Below are 17,159 nucleotides of genomic sequence, written 5' to 3'. Positions count from 1 at the left end.
CTTGTATATAAAAATAATGTTAAAAAAATTCTTATGCATGGATTTGCGTTATATTTTCATACAATCTTAAGAAGGCTTATGCTAACTTTTACTTAACTTATTACTTATTACTTAATTACACCTCCTAATTTATTAGGAATTCTTCGTAAAATTGCGTAAGCAAATAAAAAATATCATTCAGGTTGAATGTGGACTGGAGTTACTAAAGGATTCGCTGGTACAAAATTATCAGGGTCTCCAAGAAAATAAGGAGCTTGAACAGTTAAAATAATTAAAGCTGATAATATAATTTAAAATCCTACTAAATCTTTAAATGTAAAATATGGGTAAAAAGAAACTTTTTCTATATTTCTGTTTCTTCCGAGTGGGTTATTTGACCCAGTTTGATGAAGAAAAAGTAAATGAATTATTACTAAGGCTGATACAATAAAAGGAAATGAAATGCAAAGAATCGAGTGATTCCTAATGTATGAATTTGCATTATTTTTTCATACAACCTTAAGAAGGGCTTATGCTTTGAAGTAAAAATCCCTAAAATATGAGCAGTAAAGGTCGAGTTATAAAGCGGGTTACCACGGATTGCACCACTCTTGTCCCTCAGTATATAAAAATAATGATAAAAAAATTTCTAATGCATGGATTTGCGTTATATTTTCATACAACCTTAAGAAGGGCTTATGCCAACTTTTAAAGCAAAAATCCCTAAAATATGAGCAGTAAAAGTCGAGTTATAAAGCGGGTTATTACGGATTGCACCACTCTTGTCCCCCAGTATATAAAAATAATGATAAAAAAATTTCTAATGCATGGATTTGCATTATATTTTCATACAACCTTTAGAAGGGCTTATGCTAACTTTTAAAGTAAAAATCCCTTAAATATAAGCAGTAAAGGTCGAGTTATAAAGCGGGTTACCACGGATTGCACCACTCTTGTTCCCAGTATATAAAAATTTTGATAAAAAAAGTTGTAATGCATGGATTTGCATTATATTTTCATACAACCTTAAGAAGGGCTTATGCCAACTTTTAAAGCACAAATCGTTAAAATATGAGCAGTAAAGGATGAGTTATAAAGCGGGTTACGACGGATTGCACCACTCTTGTATATAAAAATAATGTTAAAAAAATTTCTAATGCATGGATTTGCGTTATATTTTCATACAATCTTAAGAAGGGCTTATGCTAACTTTTACAGCAAAAATCATTAAAATATGAGCTGTAAACTTCGAGTTATAAAGCGGGTTACCATGGATTGCACCACTCTTGTTCCCCAGTATATAAAAATAATGATAACAACATTTCTAATGCATGGATTTGCATTATATTTTCATACAACCTTGAGAAGGGCTTATGCTAACTTTTACAGCAAAAATCGTTTAAATATGAGCAGTAAAAGTCGAGTTATAAAGCGGGTTACTAGGGATTGCACCACTGTTGTCCCCCAGTATATAAAAATAATGATAAAAAAATTTCTAATGCATGATTTGGCATTATATTTTCATATAACCTTAAGAAGGGCTTATGCCAACTTTTACAGCAAAAATCGTTAAAATATGAACAGTAAAGGTCGAGTTATAAAGCGGGTTACCACGGATTGCACCACTCTCATCCCCCAGTACATAAAAATAATGATAAAAAAATTTCTAATACGTGGATTTGCATTATATTTTCATACAACCTTTAGAAGGGCTTATGCTAACTTCTAAAGTAAAAATCGTTTAAATATGAGCAGTAAAATTCGAGTTATAAGGCGGGTTGCCATTGATTGCATGAATTTTGTCTCCCACAATATAAAACTATTGATAAAAAAATTTCTAATGCATGGATTTGCATTATATTTTCATATAACCTTAAGAAGGGCTTATGCTAACTTTTACAGCAAAAATTGCTAAAATATGAGCAGTAAAGCTCGAGTTATTAAGCGGGTTATCACGGATTGCACCACTCTTGTCCCCCAGTATATAAAAATAATGATAACAAAATATCTAATGCATCAATTTGCATTATATTTTCATAAAACCTTAAGAAAGTCTTATGCCAACCTTTAAAGTAAAAATCGCTAAAATATGAGCAGTAAAGGTCGAGTTATAAAGAGGGTTACCACGGATTGCACCACTCTTGTTCCCCAGTATATAAAAATAACGATAAAAAAATTTCTAATGCATGGATTTGCATTATATTTTCATATAACCTTAACAAGAGCTTATGCTAACTTTTACAGCAAAAATCGTTAAAATATGAGCAGTAAAGGTCAAGTTATAAAGCGGGTTACCACGGATTGCACGAATTTTGTACCTCAGCGTATAAAAATATTGATAAAAGAATTTTGAATTCATGGATTTGCATTATTTTACTAAAAAAAGAAAGAGCTTACTTACCTGCTTATAGCAACAATCATTCGTGGTGTATAAGAACCACAATACAAATAAAACAAAATTTATCATATGAAGGATCAAAGAAATCATTTAATAACTAAAAAATCGGGACAAATATCAACATATTTCTACAGAATCAATCAAGTAATCCCTCCTATAAGAACAGATCCACAATAACAAAAATAACAAGGCACTGCTGTCCATTATTTGGTCTATCTTCTCTTAACTATTTACATCTACAGAGCTTTTTTTTATCTATAAAATAAATAATGATTCTCGTTAATATTATTCAAAATATCTGAATAATCTTCAACCTTAAATTAAAAAAAAACAATCGTACAAAATTAACGCTTGGAGCCTCCCCGGTATACAGGGCGACGGTCCACCCTGTATACAAGTCCATTCAAAAGTAAGCGTTGTCTTATTTTTTTTTATGAAAGAATTACGCTCCTCGATTACTTTTGAGACACCCTGTATATACAGCAATATTCTCTACGCGCTCCGTACAATATATAATTTATTTAACTATAAATTAGTTTCCTGAGGTTGCAAACCATTATACAATAAAATTACCTAAAAATTGACTATAACAACACTAAAAAAAGAGGAAAAACTTACAAAATAAATAAACTTTCGTGTCCGGTTGCGTTTATTTGAACTGACTGAGCATGCGTCGCTTTGTTTTTAAGTAATTATACCTGAGATCACAATTAGTATTATTATTATTATTAATAGAGAAGAACACAAATGATTTCTTGAAAATTGATCCTTCTAATAGCAAAACTTGTCAGGACTAATTATTTTTTATTTCCTTCTGACTCAATTAGTGATTAAATTTTCACGTTATGGCCTCCCAGTTGGTTAGACTTGAACCCCATAGATTTTTATGTCATTTACTCTAAAAGGGCTAATTTATGAGGAAAATGACTATTCTTTAATGGCCTCCCAGTTGCTCAGACTTAAACCCCATAGATTTTCATGTAATTTACATTAAAATGGACATATAACCCGATCGAATTCGGTTTGACAAGTTTTGGTACTCACTCGGAACATTTCTTACAATTTGAACTTATTGCAACCGCCCTCGCTCTTTTCCGTAAAAACTATCTACAAACAACACGATTTTCCTAAAAGGAAATGTACTTATACGGTACAAACTATAATTTTTTTTTGGCAATAATGTATATAATTTGTATTTAGGAAGTGCACTTTAACGTTTGTAAAAAATAATTTCCGGGAATCTACTAGGTCAATTCCTCAACAGTACAACACTCGAAAGTTTCATCGTTTTATCACATTTTTTTGATTTTTTCATCTAGCTACTGTAACGCGGGCATTTTTGCGCTGGGAATCAGTGTCCGTAGGTGAGGGGAGCCAACTTATCCATAGTGTCCCATCAGAAGTTCACATTTTTGTTTAAATATCACAGTTAAAAGTTGTTCACCCCCTCCTATAAATCGTCTTTTCTTCTCACACTCACATTCCCAAAACAAAAAGGCACGATTAAAAAATAAATTAAAACGTCCTACCTGGTGCCCTGGTCGGGCACCTCTTTCTTCCTCATCTTGGTAGGACTGTCGCAGTGCTCCCTTACGCCCTCCGAGGCCATCAGTTTCCTCTTCCTGGTGCGGTAGGGCAACGAAATGAACATCATCGGATCATAATCGATTTCCAGTCTTTTAAACAGGATCCGATCGCTTTGTCTCGTTTGCACGTACACCTTCCGCTCCCTCTTCGTTCTCTCTTGTCTACTGCCCGAATCCACGGAGTTCTTATCGGACACCACGATCCCACTCGAGCCGGTAGACTCTCGCACCACGTCCTCGCTACTACTCACGCTCGACTCTTTGGTCTCCTCAGTCTTTTTGTTGAGCGAACCCTCGCTGGTGTACGAGGACGAGCTGGTGCTGTGGCTCTTCTTCTTGCGACGACGCTGCGCCAGTTTCGCGCTGATCACCTCCTGGAGTCGCATGCCCTCCCGTTGCGCCTGATGGAAGGCGTCGAACGTGGTCTCCAGGGTGATCCCGGTGTTCGGGCCGGTACTGAGGACGTCCGGGGTCATCAGGGGTGTTTGAGGAACCTTCTGGTTCCCTTGGACCCAACTGTTGCCCAACAGATCGCGCATCTGGAAACGATCCTTGGGTATGACGGTGAGCAGACCTTCCACCACCTGTTTGGCGTCCGAAGAGACCTCTTTCCATGCGGCCGAGTTAAAGTTGAAGTCTCCGCACTTGATGCGCTCCATTATTGAGGTGACGTTCTCGTCTCTGGATCTGAAAAAGATTAGATTTTTTGATTGAGCACCAATTTAACTTAGATGATTAAGTGAGTGTTCACTTCAATGGCCTCCCTGATGTCCAGACTTAAGTCCCATATACTATAATCAACTATAGTCTGGAGCAAGTCATAAGCACCCAGAAACATAAAATGACCTTCTCTAAAATCTTGAACGGACGTTTAATTGGCTCATTCGAATTAGCAGAAAACTTGAATTGGCAGGCTTATTTAGGTTTTTGTCAAAACGATCTACCAATTCTTTTAGAAGATGTTCCTTGACTGGCCATTAATGGCCGAATAATGTGGTTCTACTTAACCCAACAGATGGATCGGTTGACTTGGTCCTATTTTATGGCCTGCCAGGTCTCCAGACCTAAACTCCCTTGATTTTTTTTTACTGGGGTTTTATAAAAGAAAAGGTTTATGCAAGACCAATAAATAATATTTCTGAGTTACGGCAGCGAATAAATGACGCAGCCCAAGATTTTAACACTTTTTAATTAAAAGATATATTAGATTTTCTATTATTTTTTGGTCCAGTATGAGGGGTCAAAGTTGAAGTGCTAAAAAAATCTAAAAAGTATCTATTTTTAAAGCCAAGAGTAGAATTTTGGTGACTACAGTGCCAATATTTCGAAAACCATCGAGTTTTTACGGTTTTAAGATCATTGCATGTTTTTCTGGGTGCTTTTGAGTTGCTCCATCAGTCCCTTCAGTATTATCGTTGACTTCCAAATATCCTATATAAATTTATGATGCAAAAATATAGCAACAATTTACGTAGCCCTTCTCCTTAATAATATCTGCACATCGCTTTGGCATGGATCCAATTAACTTCATGATATACTCATTATTTACTTCTTTCCAAGTTTCCTGTAATTTTCAAACAGTTGCATTGCAACAGAGCACGTTTGATATCTAATTTTGGTTTCTACATTGAAACAAGTTCTCTATTGGATCTAAATCTGGAGACTCTGACGGCCAAGACACTACATTGATTTTTTCATCGGATAACCAACTTTTAACGTACTGAGGAGCATGCTGCGGATCATTATCACGTTAAACTGATCCATTTTCCTTATTTCCCTATTATGACGGATATTTTCCTCTCCATGTTAACATGTTATACTTGGATTCATCACTAAATACAACTTTTCTCCTATGACCTAGTGTACAGTGAACATGAGATTGTGCAAATTGAAGTCGGGCCTTAACATTCTACTTTGACAGTAGAGGTTTTTTTAGCAGGGCGCGTAGGTGGGCATTAAGTAGTGTTCTTTTTACTGTACTTGAATTTATGATAACCCCACCCCCTTCATTTAATCTTGCGAGGAAATTTCGTCGAAATTGCTCTGGAAAGAATAGATCTGTGAAGTCCCAAGTTCTTGCAATATTACTCTGCTTAGTTCCACGTTGCTTTTGTGTAAACCAGTTTAGACCAAAAGTGTGCTTTGAAAATATTAACTTCGCCGCAAGTAAATTTATTTACATGAACCAAAAATCGTTGCTATATTTGTGCATATTGTCTAAATAAAGAAGAAACTCGAAATTGCCATCAAAGCAGAAGCAAATTCCTAAATCTTTTGTAAATACCAACAATTTTAATTCATATTTTATAGATAGTACAAGAGTGACAAATATTGATAATTGTGATGAGTTAATTAATTTTTATGATCAGAATGCATTACCAACCTTAAATAAGTTTTCTTTTCATCCCACTGATATAATACTATTTCTGCAATTATATTACGTATTAAGTCTAAAGCATTCGGGGTGGATAATCTTAATATTACGTTAATTCAACTATGCTGTCCTTTTATTATACCCTTTATTTTACATATTGTTAACGAGTGTATTAATAAAAAGTACTTTCCCAAATGCTGGAAAGAAGCCTTTGTGTTGCCATTGCCGAAAGTGCATAATCCAACAGATTTTAGTCAATTTAGGTCTATCAGTATTTTACCAACGTTTTCAAAAATTCTCGAACGCATTCTAGACTCTCAAATTCGTAGTTTTCTTAATAATAATGATATTTTACCACCTAAGCAATCTGGATTTAGAACAAATTATAGTTGTACTGCGGCTATGGCGGACGTTATTGATGACGTAATTCGGGCTAGGGATGATGGTAAAATTTCTGCTCTGGTGTTGTTGGATTATACTAAAGCTTTTGATTTCGTTAGCCACTCAATTTTAAAGCCTTTGTTTCATTATATTGGTTTTTCTGATGCTGCTATTAATTTAATTGCCTCTTATTTAAATAATCGGATTCAACGTGTTAAAATAAATAACGACATATCTGATCCTTTGGAAGTTGAAAGTGGTGTGCCTCAGGGTAGTATTTTAGGACCCTTGTTTTTTTATCATTTACACGTCTAGATTTTATCTTCAATTAAAGCATTGTGCCCATCATTTTTACGCAGACGACACGCAGTTATATTATTCATTTTTACCAGGAGATTTTAAAATGACTGAGTTTAAAATTAATCAAGATTTACAAGCTATTTGTGATGTTTCTTCAAAGCATTTATTAAAATTAAATCCTTCGAAGTCATCTATAATGTTCGAACTAATGTAAATAATATTTTAAATGGTATAAACATTAAATTGGGGGACGAAAGAATTCCAGTTGTTGACAAATGTAAGAGTTTGGGCCTTATAGTAAGTAGATAATATTATTCGTTTTAAACATCACGTGTCTAATATTCTTAAAAAGGCATATCTTGCTTTGAAATTAATTTATTTGCATAAACACTATTTAAGTAAAGATATTAAGAAGCTTTTATGTGATTCATTTGTCCTTTCACAATGTAATTACTGTGATGTAGTGTATGGCTGGTGTCTTGATTATGAGGATAGGGGTAGACTGCAAAAGCTCCAAAACTCTTGCATTCGACTAACATTTGGCATTCGCAGGAGAAACCGCATTTCCCATGGACTTCACGAACTTGGATGGCTTAATATGCATAATCGAAGAATTGCTCATTCTTTAACATTTTTTTATAAAATTTTAATATATCGTAGTCCGCCCTATCTCTATCAAAAAATAACTTTTAGAAATGATGTACACCATTTAAATTTAAGAAGAAATACTATTCTCATTCCGAGACATAAAACACAGTTATTTAAACGATCATTTTCTTACAATTTTGCTTATCAAATAAATTCTTTAAATTTGGATCCGGACCAATTATCAATTTCTTGTAATACTTTTCGTAATAGGATGATTGTACATCTAATGAATCAGCAGGGTATATAATAGTAAGTTCTTCTTTTTTAACTTTTTGAATGGTTGTTTTCTTGAGTAATTTATTACAATTTTTGGTATTGGGATCATTTTATTTATTTATTTATTGTCTGCAATAATTTTTCTATTTTTTGTTATTTAACAAAAAAATTTAATCTGTTTTTTTGGGTATTTGCAATGTGTATTGTTTTGCTTGATGTTAAACTGTCAAATTTAGAATTTAGAACTCTTATATGTAGGTTTATTAGGTATATGATTAAAGAAAAAGCAGTATTTAATCAGTTATTAGTTAAGCGTTACTGTTAATGAGCGTTACTGAAATTACCATTTTTTTTTAATCAAGTGAGGGGCCACAATGTTAAAGACCAGAATCTGCCATGGCAGAATTCTGAATTTGTAGGCCTTTTATAAAGCGTAAATTTATTGCTAGATTTTGTAAACTTGTATTTTTTTTGTTTCTTCTATGCAAATAAAAAATATTTATTATTATTATTATTAAATTTGCCGTTCTTTTAAGGCATTCCCGTTATATTTTAGTATTTTTGTAAATGCGAAAGATGCTAAAACCGAACTGTAACAAAATATCCATTAAACCTTCCATAGAGAAAACACTATTTTGAAAACATCAGTTGTTGCCATATTAATGCACAATAATGTAGTTTTTCCCTTACCTTGCGTGAAACGGGGCTTTTCCGCACAACATCGAGTACAGTATCACCCCCAAGCTCCAGAGGTCGCAGCTCTCGTCGTACCCGCCCTCGTCGCCCTTGAGAACCTCGGGGGCGGCATAGGGAAGGGTGAAACAGGGGGTGCGCAACGGTTCCTCTTTGTCCCTCCGCAAACGCGCGAACCCAAAGTCGATTATCTTAAGTTCGGCGTCCTCGTCCTCGGAGGTGAACACCAGGTTCTCCGGTTTGAGGTCGCGGTGCACCACGCCCCGTTCGTGCATAAAATTCACCGCGGACACGAGTTTTTTCAATAGGGCGGAGGCCTCGCTCTCGGTAAATTTCTCCTTGTGACGTATACGATCGAACAGTTCTCCTCCTCTCAGGTACTCCATGACCAAGTACGAGTAGCGCTCGTCCTGCACGAACTCGTGTATGTTGACGATGTTATCGTGCCCCTGGCAGGCTCTCAACATGTTGATCTCCTGGCTGCAGTCTTTCACCCTGCTGATTATTTTCACCGCGTACTCTTTCCCGGTTGCTTTGTGAACGCATCTACGACATACGGAGAAGGTACCGTCTCCGAGAATCTCCTCGTTCAGGTCGACGTCGTACTGTTGGAAAAAGGGGGAATCCGCGGATTTGATCAGGAAGTGTTCCGCGTTTGTGGAGATTGCGTTACGTGAGAACGCTATCGAGGGTGCCACGTAGCTGTACCCTTTGAACAGTTTATCGTAGTTGGTCGGGGGTACCACCGCCGGGGAATCGGTGGGAGGCATCGTGGTGAACTCGTCGCTAAAGTTCGAAACGTCCAGTTCGCTTGTGATCACCGGCACAAATGGGGCGGGGATCTCCTTGTTGGCCAACTTTTCCCAGTTCAGTCCTTTGAAGAAGGGATGTCGTTTCAGTTCTCTGGCGTCCTCCTCTCCGCCCCCCAGGCGCTTCCTGGGGTTCTTCATCAGCAGTTGATTTATGAAATCTTTCACTTCTTTTCCCAAATCTGAAGGAATATTGACTCGTTATGGTCCAGTTCGTATTTCACGTGATTATGTAATACTTACAGTCAGGCACTGGTGGGTTAGACTTTAGGATCCTCTTAGAAATCTCTTGCTGGGTGTTCTTTTCTCCTTCCACGGTGAAAGGGGAGGCCCCGGTGAGCAGTTCATAAGTCAGAACTCCTACGGACCACCAATCGACCGCCTGAAATTAAAAATTAAAGGGATTTAGTTCAAGTGGTCTTCCAGGCCAAAATTAAGCGGGATAGGTTGGTTCCATGTAATTTATTTTACTTATAAAGAAACTTTATTGGATTCAGGTCAGGTGTACCATATGTCCAACTCGGTTAACACTTAAATTAATAACTGTGTAATTAACATTGTCGTTTATATTTAGACGAAGCGGCGTGACGACCCGAAAAGTATTTGGTTCAAAAATAGATATACGCGCACACAAAAGCGATATTGTTTCTGAAATTCCATTTTTTCTTTAAACATTTTTTTACTTCACGTCGACTCTCCCTTTTTCTATGGAAACTTCCAATGAGTTATCGCTGGAAAATTTTCTGAGAATATTCGCGATGTTGCGTTATCTCCCCCTCCCTCTAATTTGCCAAGTTTTTCAGGTTAAAACCACGTAACCTTTCGGTTGTCAAGTGCACTCAGACTATAATGGGTTTACATAAACAAGGCGCAACAGCGACATAACTGTTCTTTCGGTCGTTTTTTTTTTTATTATTACTTGATATAACAGTTAAACATCGTCCGGGCGAAAATAGAACTTGAGCGGAATTTGAAATTAAAGTGGGTCGCGGACCAAGAAGAAAGGAAAACTTTAGTTCCACTCGATTTGGAATCGGAGGGAGTCATCACTACTTCGGTTTCGCATTTGCATACCGATAAAAACGAATGGTCGGTGCCGAAACATTGTCAATGAGGCGATTCAATTGATCCGAGCGTTTTTGGTCATAATTCTTTAGCATTCTTGTTATTTAGACCAAAAGTTTGTTGTTCAATCATCATCTTATTTATTGTTTCCGAAACCATCGCTCAGGTAAAAAAAAATCCCAAACACGGTCGACTTCCTTTATGTTAACAGCTATTGCATCAAATACCGTTAAATTTACTGCCGCAATAGAGAGAGAGCGAAGAAAGTGAAATTCCACTTTGGATCGGATGTTAAATAGTAATTTTTATCTGTTTCAAAACGCACAAGGGTAAAAACGAAGTGGTTTTATCGATTTTATGTTAGGATATATTAATACGAAAGCACCGGTTTCTAGGTCATGTCAGACAAAGGGCCGTTTCGGGGGGATCGAGTATCCCCCGTCTGGAAACATGTTTCAAGGTGGATAAAAAGACTCTTAGGGAAATATTGTTCAATAAAGACCATCCAGATTAAGTTTAAGTTGGAGCCCGAAGGTTCCCCGGAGCAACAAGTTGGAAATAAACTCGACGTTCTAAAAATACAACGTTCTAAACCTTGTACTTTGCATATGCTGGATAAAAATAGAATTTACTATAAAATATTAGAACTGAAAATCGGTTTTACTTTCTATGACAACGAAATAAGAACTTGGAAACGTCGTACTTTCACCATCGCGACGCATCGAACAAACGCGCTTATTATTACTTCACACCAAATTCCGAAACGAGTACCCACCAGCGTGGTCGACCTACTTTACGTCGTCGAAACGGGGTTATGCCACCTTTTCAATCAAGGCCGAGTACCATTCGTACTTACAGTGAAATGGTACCAAAGGATTTTATGATTCGATCCATATATTACGTAATAACACACCCCTCCCGAAGGCACGTGCCTTCAACATCTGCTTGAGGTACCGCAAAGGTCACGTAGAGAGGTGTGTCTTGAAGATTTTGATTGAGGATGGTCAGTGTATTCTTTAATATTTTCCCCGTAAGAAATGCTTAAAGGTCACGTTGCAAAATTCGTTAAAGTGCCTCATAATCATGTTTAAAACAAATGAGGCTTCGCGAGATGCAATTTTAACACCACGTGGAACCAACCATTCGAGAAACTGGGAAATTTCCAGAATCATTTCGTTGTTATCACGTGGGAATTTCGGGGGGCCCTTTGGAAGAAACGTGCTCCCGTTATCGCCCCCCATTAAATAAAAAAAACATAAATCAGACGTTTATTTATATCAATCGACTGCAGTCCACATAGATACCGCGTATGTGTACAATACGATAATACGCGTTTAACATGCTTGAACGGCACTGAAAAAAATTGTAATTTATGGAAAGAGGTCGCCGTTGAAAACGGATTGAATTTTGACTGAGAGGAGTGTTTTTAAAAAAAAATACACCTGCACTAGTGATTAATACTCAGTTTCCTAAATTAAAAAAAAAAAAAACCTCCTTGTGAGGCAACGTGGTGACACACTTCGCCGTCCTACTTGGAACTGAAACTGGGCTTTTTGTTCAGCACCGTCGATTCTATTACGGCTTCAAAATGGTTTTTAAATCGATCTATCGACTGTCTACTAGGTAGAGTTTGGTTACTCACCTTGAAATTACTTATTATTATTATTATTATTGTTTCGAAATGTTTGATTATATTGTGTATGTGTGTATATATGCGGGTGTGTTACCTTAATTTTTTTGAATTCTTAACGTGATACTGTTACCCAATTGTGGAGAACAATAAAGCAGTAATCCAAGGATGATGTTTTTAATGATAAAGTATAATTTTTCGGTTGGGGAAGGATCTGTAAAGCTCAAGGCGTCTGACGCCATCAAAAGCGTCGCTTTACGACCATTATTTTCTATTTTTTTAGCAGTTTTGTTATTAAGTTGTCACGTGTCTCAATTTTCTTGTTTAATTTCCTTATTGTTTTAATACTTATTTGCTGTTTTCTGTATTTCCATTTATTTTGTTTCTTGCATTAAAAGCAATTGTTTTAATTCATGGTTGAAGCGTCTTTTTAGACAAATTTTTCCTGCTGGGGAAGGCCCTACAGGGATCACAGAAAGTGTTCTACGACTATTATTCTCTCAATATTTCTATAATAATTTGTCATGTGTCTCGGTTTTCTTGTTCATACTTTTAAATTTCTTTCAATAATGACTTGAATTTAATGTTCACTTGAAGCCTGATCTCCGAAAACCCAAAGGTGTCCAAATTACGGGTCGAAAGTGGGTCGCCTCGTTAAAATTTCCCACATTCGCCGGGATTTTCCGAAATTATTGTTGCGCAACATCGAAACAGGTGATAAAACCCAAGAGAGGTCGTAAATTACCAGGAGGTACCGGGCGGAAATTGAGGTCGCAGCACGGTTACACTTGCAACGAGTAACAGTACGACTCGTAACACTTTTTTTTTCAACAATTTTTACTCTCGTTAATCTCGAGAGACGGACGGCGATGGTGCCTTTTACTTTGGGTTAATTTGGTGCACAGCAGGAATTCTTGAGAGATTAACTGTATGTTCACCATTTTGGCAATTTCATAAAAAAAAACAATAAATATTTATTTATCAGTGCTGATGGGCTATTTATAGATGAATCCGATGTTCAAGGTCGCCCCCCCTCTCGGTGATATTCGCGAATTTTTTCAATATCTCGAGTTTGTTCTCATAGGTCAGTTTAAATATTACGTAGATTAACAGTTTACGTAAGCAAAAAAATCCTCGCTACAGCCGCTTTACGGTAATAAACCGGTTTCCAATTAATTTCGCAATTATATATATATATATATATATATACTACTTTCTGTTTTATTAGATCCGGTTCGGAGGACCAAACTGCTCAAATATGAACGGATCGAAAGGTCTCTCTTGCTCACTTAAATAAAAATTGAATATGGCCGCGACGAAACCGCTACGCGAGCGCGATCAAGTGCGATGTGCAAACTTTTATTAAGTCATGACCCAGAAACCCACTTTCTGCTGGAAAGAATGTCTGCTGCGCGCTAGTTGTGTTAGATATTTTTCGTTTGGCGTTTATGAAAAGTAAAACCGATGTTTGTTCGGTGAAATTATGAGGTCTGGGTTAGGCACACAAGGTACACCCAGAAATCCGCCACTAGATGCCAACACTTCGCTCCTGCGTGAAGAATCTTTCAAGGAAAACCCCTTGGGAAGCACTGAATTAGAGAATATGAAAAGCGTCCCTTTACGAACATTATTCACGATTTTTTCAACCTTTTTTATTATAAGTTTGTTAACTGTCGCAGTTTTCTTGTTTAATTTTCATCTTGTTTTTTAATTTTCTCTGTTTTTTTTTAAATTTATTCCTAATATTACCGAATCAATTTAATTACTTATCTTCACTCTTTGTATAGAATTCGGGTTTAATAGCCTCACCGGTTTCTGAAAACGCAAAAATAAAAAGGTCGAAAAAGACACCACCTGGTATTCTAGGTAGCGAGTCGTTATCTGCCCGTTGAAAAGTCGAACCTTGAAATCTGCATAGAAACCGTATGCTTTTGATTCCGCTAATATGTCCGAAAAATTAATGATTAGCAAAAGAAAGGTACTTACGATATCGTGCCCTTGGGTACCGCCCCGCACCACTTCCGGTGCCATGTACTCGATGGTGCCGCAGAAGGAGTAGGCCCTCTGGTCCCCATCAGCCCTGGACAATTCTTTGGACAGGCCAAAGTCCGTGAGGACGATGTGTCCCTTTTCGTCTACAAGGATGTTTTCCAGCTTGATGTCTCTGTAGATTATACCGAGCTGAAATTAATTTAAAAAAAATGGGTTTTAGTTAGTTACTCTCAATGATCACGACCGTATGTTAGATAGGTTTTTGCCCTCTTTTCACCACATTGCAACCTGCATCGCGCTCAGTCAATGCACACGGCCAAAGGGAAACACCTGGCCTATGGCTGGGTAAGGTACAAAAACCCCATGTGCCCCTCGATGGTCGTTTTTCGAGACTAGACCGAGACCAATGGCCTCGACAGGGACGGATTTCAGTACGGATTTATGACACCCTCTCTCTCTCTCTAGAAGTGCAACAAATGATACAGATTGGAAAAACAAGACGATTGAAATTTCGGTCACATAAACCGAGAGGCCGGATATGGGCCGAGGCAGATGGAATTTCTTCGGACACACGAGAAAATGGGGTTGAGCGACTCGATTTACTTTTTAACGATGCACGCATAAAATGCATGAGGAAATTTTGAAATCGCGCATTATAGGCGCAGGAAAACCAGCTGATTACTGCACGTGTCGCGTGCTAAACCTTGAGCGGCAGCCAATGCCAATGATAAATTGAAAAACAAATTTATTATACGCGAGAAAAATTGCAGTTGTTGCTAAAGGTATGTGTAGCGGCTACGAGGAGAGTTTCAAGGCACGGCACTTTGTCTATATACACATACACAATGTAATGCGCATCTTAGCAGTTAACTAGAATATTTTAGTCTCAGCGATTTATGACTTTTTGTTTCATAAAAAAAAATTTGCAGTAGTTCTTGAAATTTGGGATTTGACAAGGAATGGTCACCTGACGAAAAGTTTTAAAGAGTCTTGGACTCAGAATGCACTTTCCTGAATATCGTGCTTTTTGTTTCATGAAAATATTCCCGGTAGTTTTTGAGATTTTGGAGACAGAAGTGAGTGACACAAATATTGCTTTTGGGCACCATTACATGAAAAGCATACTATTGCCAAGTCTTTTACTTGCCCTTTTGATAACGTTTATAGAGTACACTCCTGAATATCCTACTAGTTGTTTCATGAAAATATTCCCAGTAGTAATTTTTGAAATTTGGTACAACAATTGGGGAGCAACCATCCTTCTTTGGTAGCGCTGCCAAATATTATCAAAGGTTTTAAAGTGCTTTGGACCCGAAATGCACTTTTGCTGAATATCGTGCTTTTTGTTTCATGAAAATATTCCCGGTAATTTTTAAAATTGTTGAGTCAGAAGTGAGTGACAATATTGCTTTTGGGCACCACTACGTAAAAAGCGTGCTATTGCCAAGTCTTTGCTTGCCCTTTTGATAGCGTTTATAAAGTACACTTTCCTGAATATCCTACTAGTTGTATCATGAGCATATTCCCAGTAGTTTTTTAGAAATTGACCTTAGAAACAAAGGGCCCTCCCCCTTTAAATTTCTACAACTAATTCTATATACAACAATGTTATCTCGAGATTTTTTCTATTCAAGGCAACCGAAACGTGTACCCAATATATTAACAAAGCGCCACGACACCTCAAAGTGATAAAAAAAATTATCAAACCACTCAATAAAGTAATAAATTCGCCACAAATCGTAAACAAAGGTTTACATACCTTGTCCTTGTGCCGGGAGCGAAACCTTGCATTTACAGCACACTTTTCAGTTACATAATTGACAAACAAAAAATAGTCCAAGGCCAAAAGGTATTAAAAGCTCTGCCACGGATTAGTGTTTCAATTCGCCCTCAGAGGTCACTTGGATTTACAAAAAAAAATTATATTTATCACGTAAAGTGCGTTTTATTTTGAATGTTTAGCAGCAGGTTCAAAAAACCTGATGAGGTGAAGGCACGCGCCCGTCATTGTCTGACCTGCGACGGTCAACGAGTTTTATTGTTTTTCATTTTCCACAATTTCGATTTTTTCGGAAGGAAATCTCTTCCTAGCAACAACCTTAAAACGTGGTATAGATTGTGAAGATCTGGGGGCGGAAAGTCAGAGAATCTGGTGGCTCGAGCGACAGCTGCTTCGTCTTTTTTTTTTCTCTCATTCGAACACAATATGAAGTGCATCTGTTTCTCTTATGGCTGTGGTGAAAGAAAATCCCGACCGAAGGGTGTCACGCACAAGTCTTAACTTTGGTTCAAATTGAAATAATTAAATTTAACTTACCCCATGCAGCTTTTCCAGTGCTAAAACAATCTCTCCTATGTATATCCTAACTTCGTTTTCGGTAAAATGATCCCTTTGATATAAATGAGTGAATAGTTCACCGCCAGGTACGTAATCTGTAAGAAAAAACAGATTTTTTTTTATTAAATAAGTGTTTGGCGAAGTTGGTAGAGCCCCCAACTGGGAAGCAAGAGACGTGAGTTCGAATCTCAAATGTTTTTTTGTTGTTGTAAATCTTTCCTCTGTCTCTACCTGTAGGAGATAAACTCTTCTCCGATCCGGAGACGTTCTGTGAAATCGTTAAGCACGGTATTTTCAATGAAATGCCCACACATACACTGACAATGGACGTAGCAGAAATTTTATTAGTCATGCCGAAGATATTTTAATATGGTCAACTGGAAAGATGCGACTCGAATTGAACTTGTTAAAATTGTTAGATCTGCTCGTTTAAGTTTTATTTAGGTCATAGGTTTAGGGACTTAGTTATCAGTTGATAACTTTTCACTGGATTGGGATAGAGTAATAATTTAAAAAGTTTCTTATAAAAGGCCTTCGCAGCTACCAAAAACTATTATATAATAATTTTCTTACTATTATAGTTTTTAAAGTATGAATTTGTTAAATTTTGCTAATGTCAGTTGGCCTCTAAGACGGCTGACTCGACATTTTTCTGGATAACTTTCCACTAGATTGGGATAGAGTAATAATTTGAAAAGTTTTTGATAAAGGACCTCCGCAACTACCAAAAACTATTATAAAATTATTTTC

General features: G+C 36.9%; 1 protein-coding gene across 2 annotated transcripts in view; it reads right to left on the bottom strand.

Moving 5' to 3' along the window:
- Nucleotides 1–2,438: 2,438 nt before the first annotated feature.
- Nucleotides 2,439–17,159, bottom strand: part of LOC126747249 (ribosomal protein S6 kinase alpha-5-like) — a 31,252-nt gene continuing 16,531 nt past the window's right edge. The window contains exons 4-9 of one of the 2 annotated variants that reach the window (XM_050455766.1): nucleotides 16,389–16,504; nucleotides 14,066–14,260; nucleotides 9,628–9,766; nucleotides 8,573–9,566; nucleotides 3,907–4,650; nucleotides 2,439–2,632 (exon numbers count right to left, since the gene is read on the bottom strand). In XM_050455766.1, coding sequence (XP_050311723.1) covers nucleotides 2,629–2,632; nucleotides 3,907–4,650; nucleotides 8,573–9,566; nucleotides 9,628–9,766; nucleotides 14,066–14,260; nucleotides 16,389–16,504 — 2,192 coding nt within the window. In that variant the 3' untranslated portion in view covers nucleotides 2,439–2,628. Of the gene's footprint in view, nucleotides 4,651–8,572; nucleotides 9,567–9,627; nucleotides 9,767–14,065; nucleotides 14,261–16,388; nucleotides 16,505–17,159 lie in introns of both variants that reach the window. The other variant, XM_050455767.1, reaches the window with a different exon arrangement.

Source organism: Anthonomus grandis, chromosome 19, assembly GCF_022605725.1.
Source record: "Anthonomus grandis grandis chromosome 19, icAntGran1.3, whole genome shotgun sequence".
In the NCBI taxonomy this organism is placed as follows: domain Eukaryota; kingdom Metazoa; phylum Arthropoda; class Insecta; order Coleoptera; family Curculionidae; genus Anthonomus; species Anthonomus grandis.
This window is presented reverse-complemented; position numbering and strand designations above follow the sequence as displayed.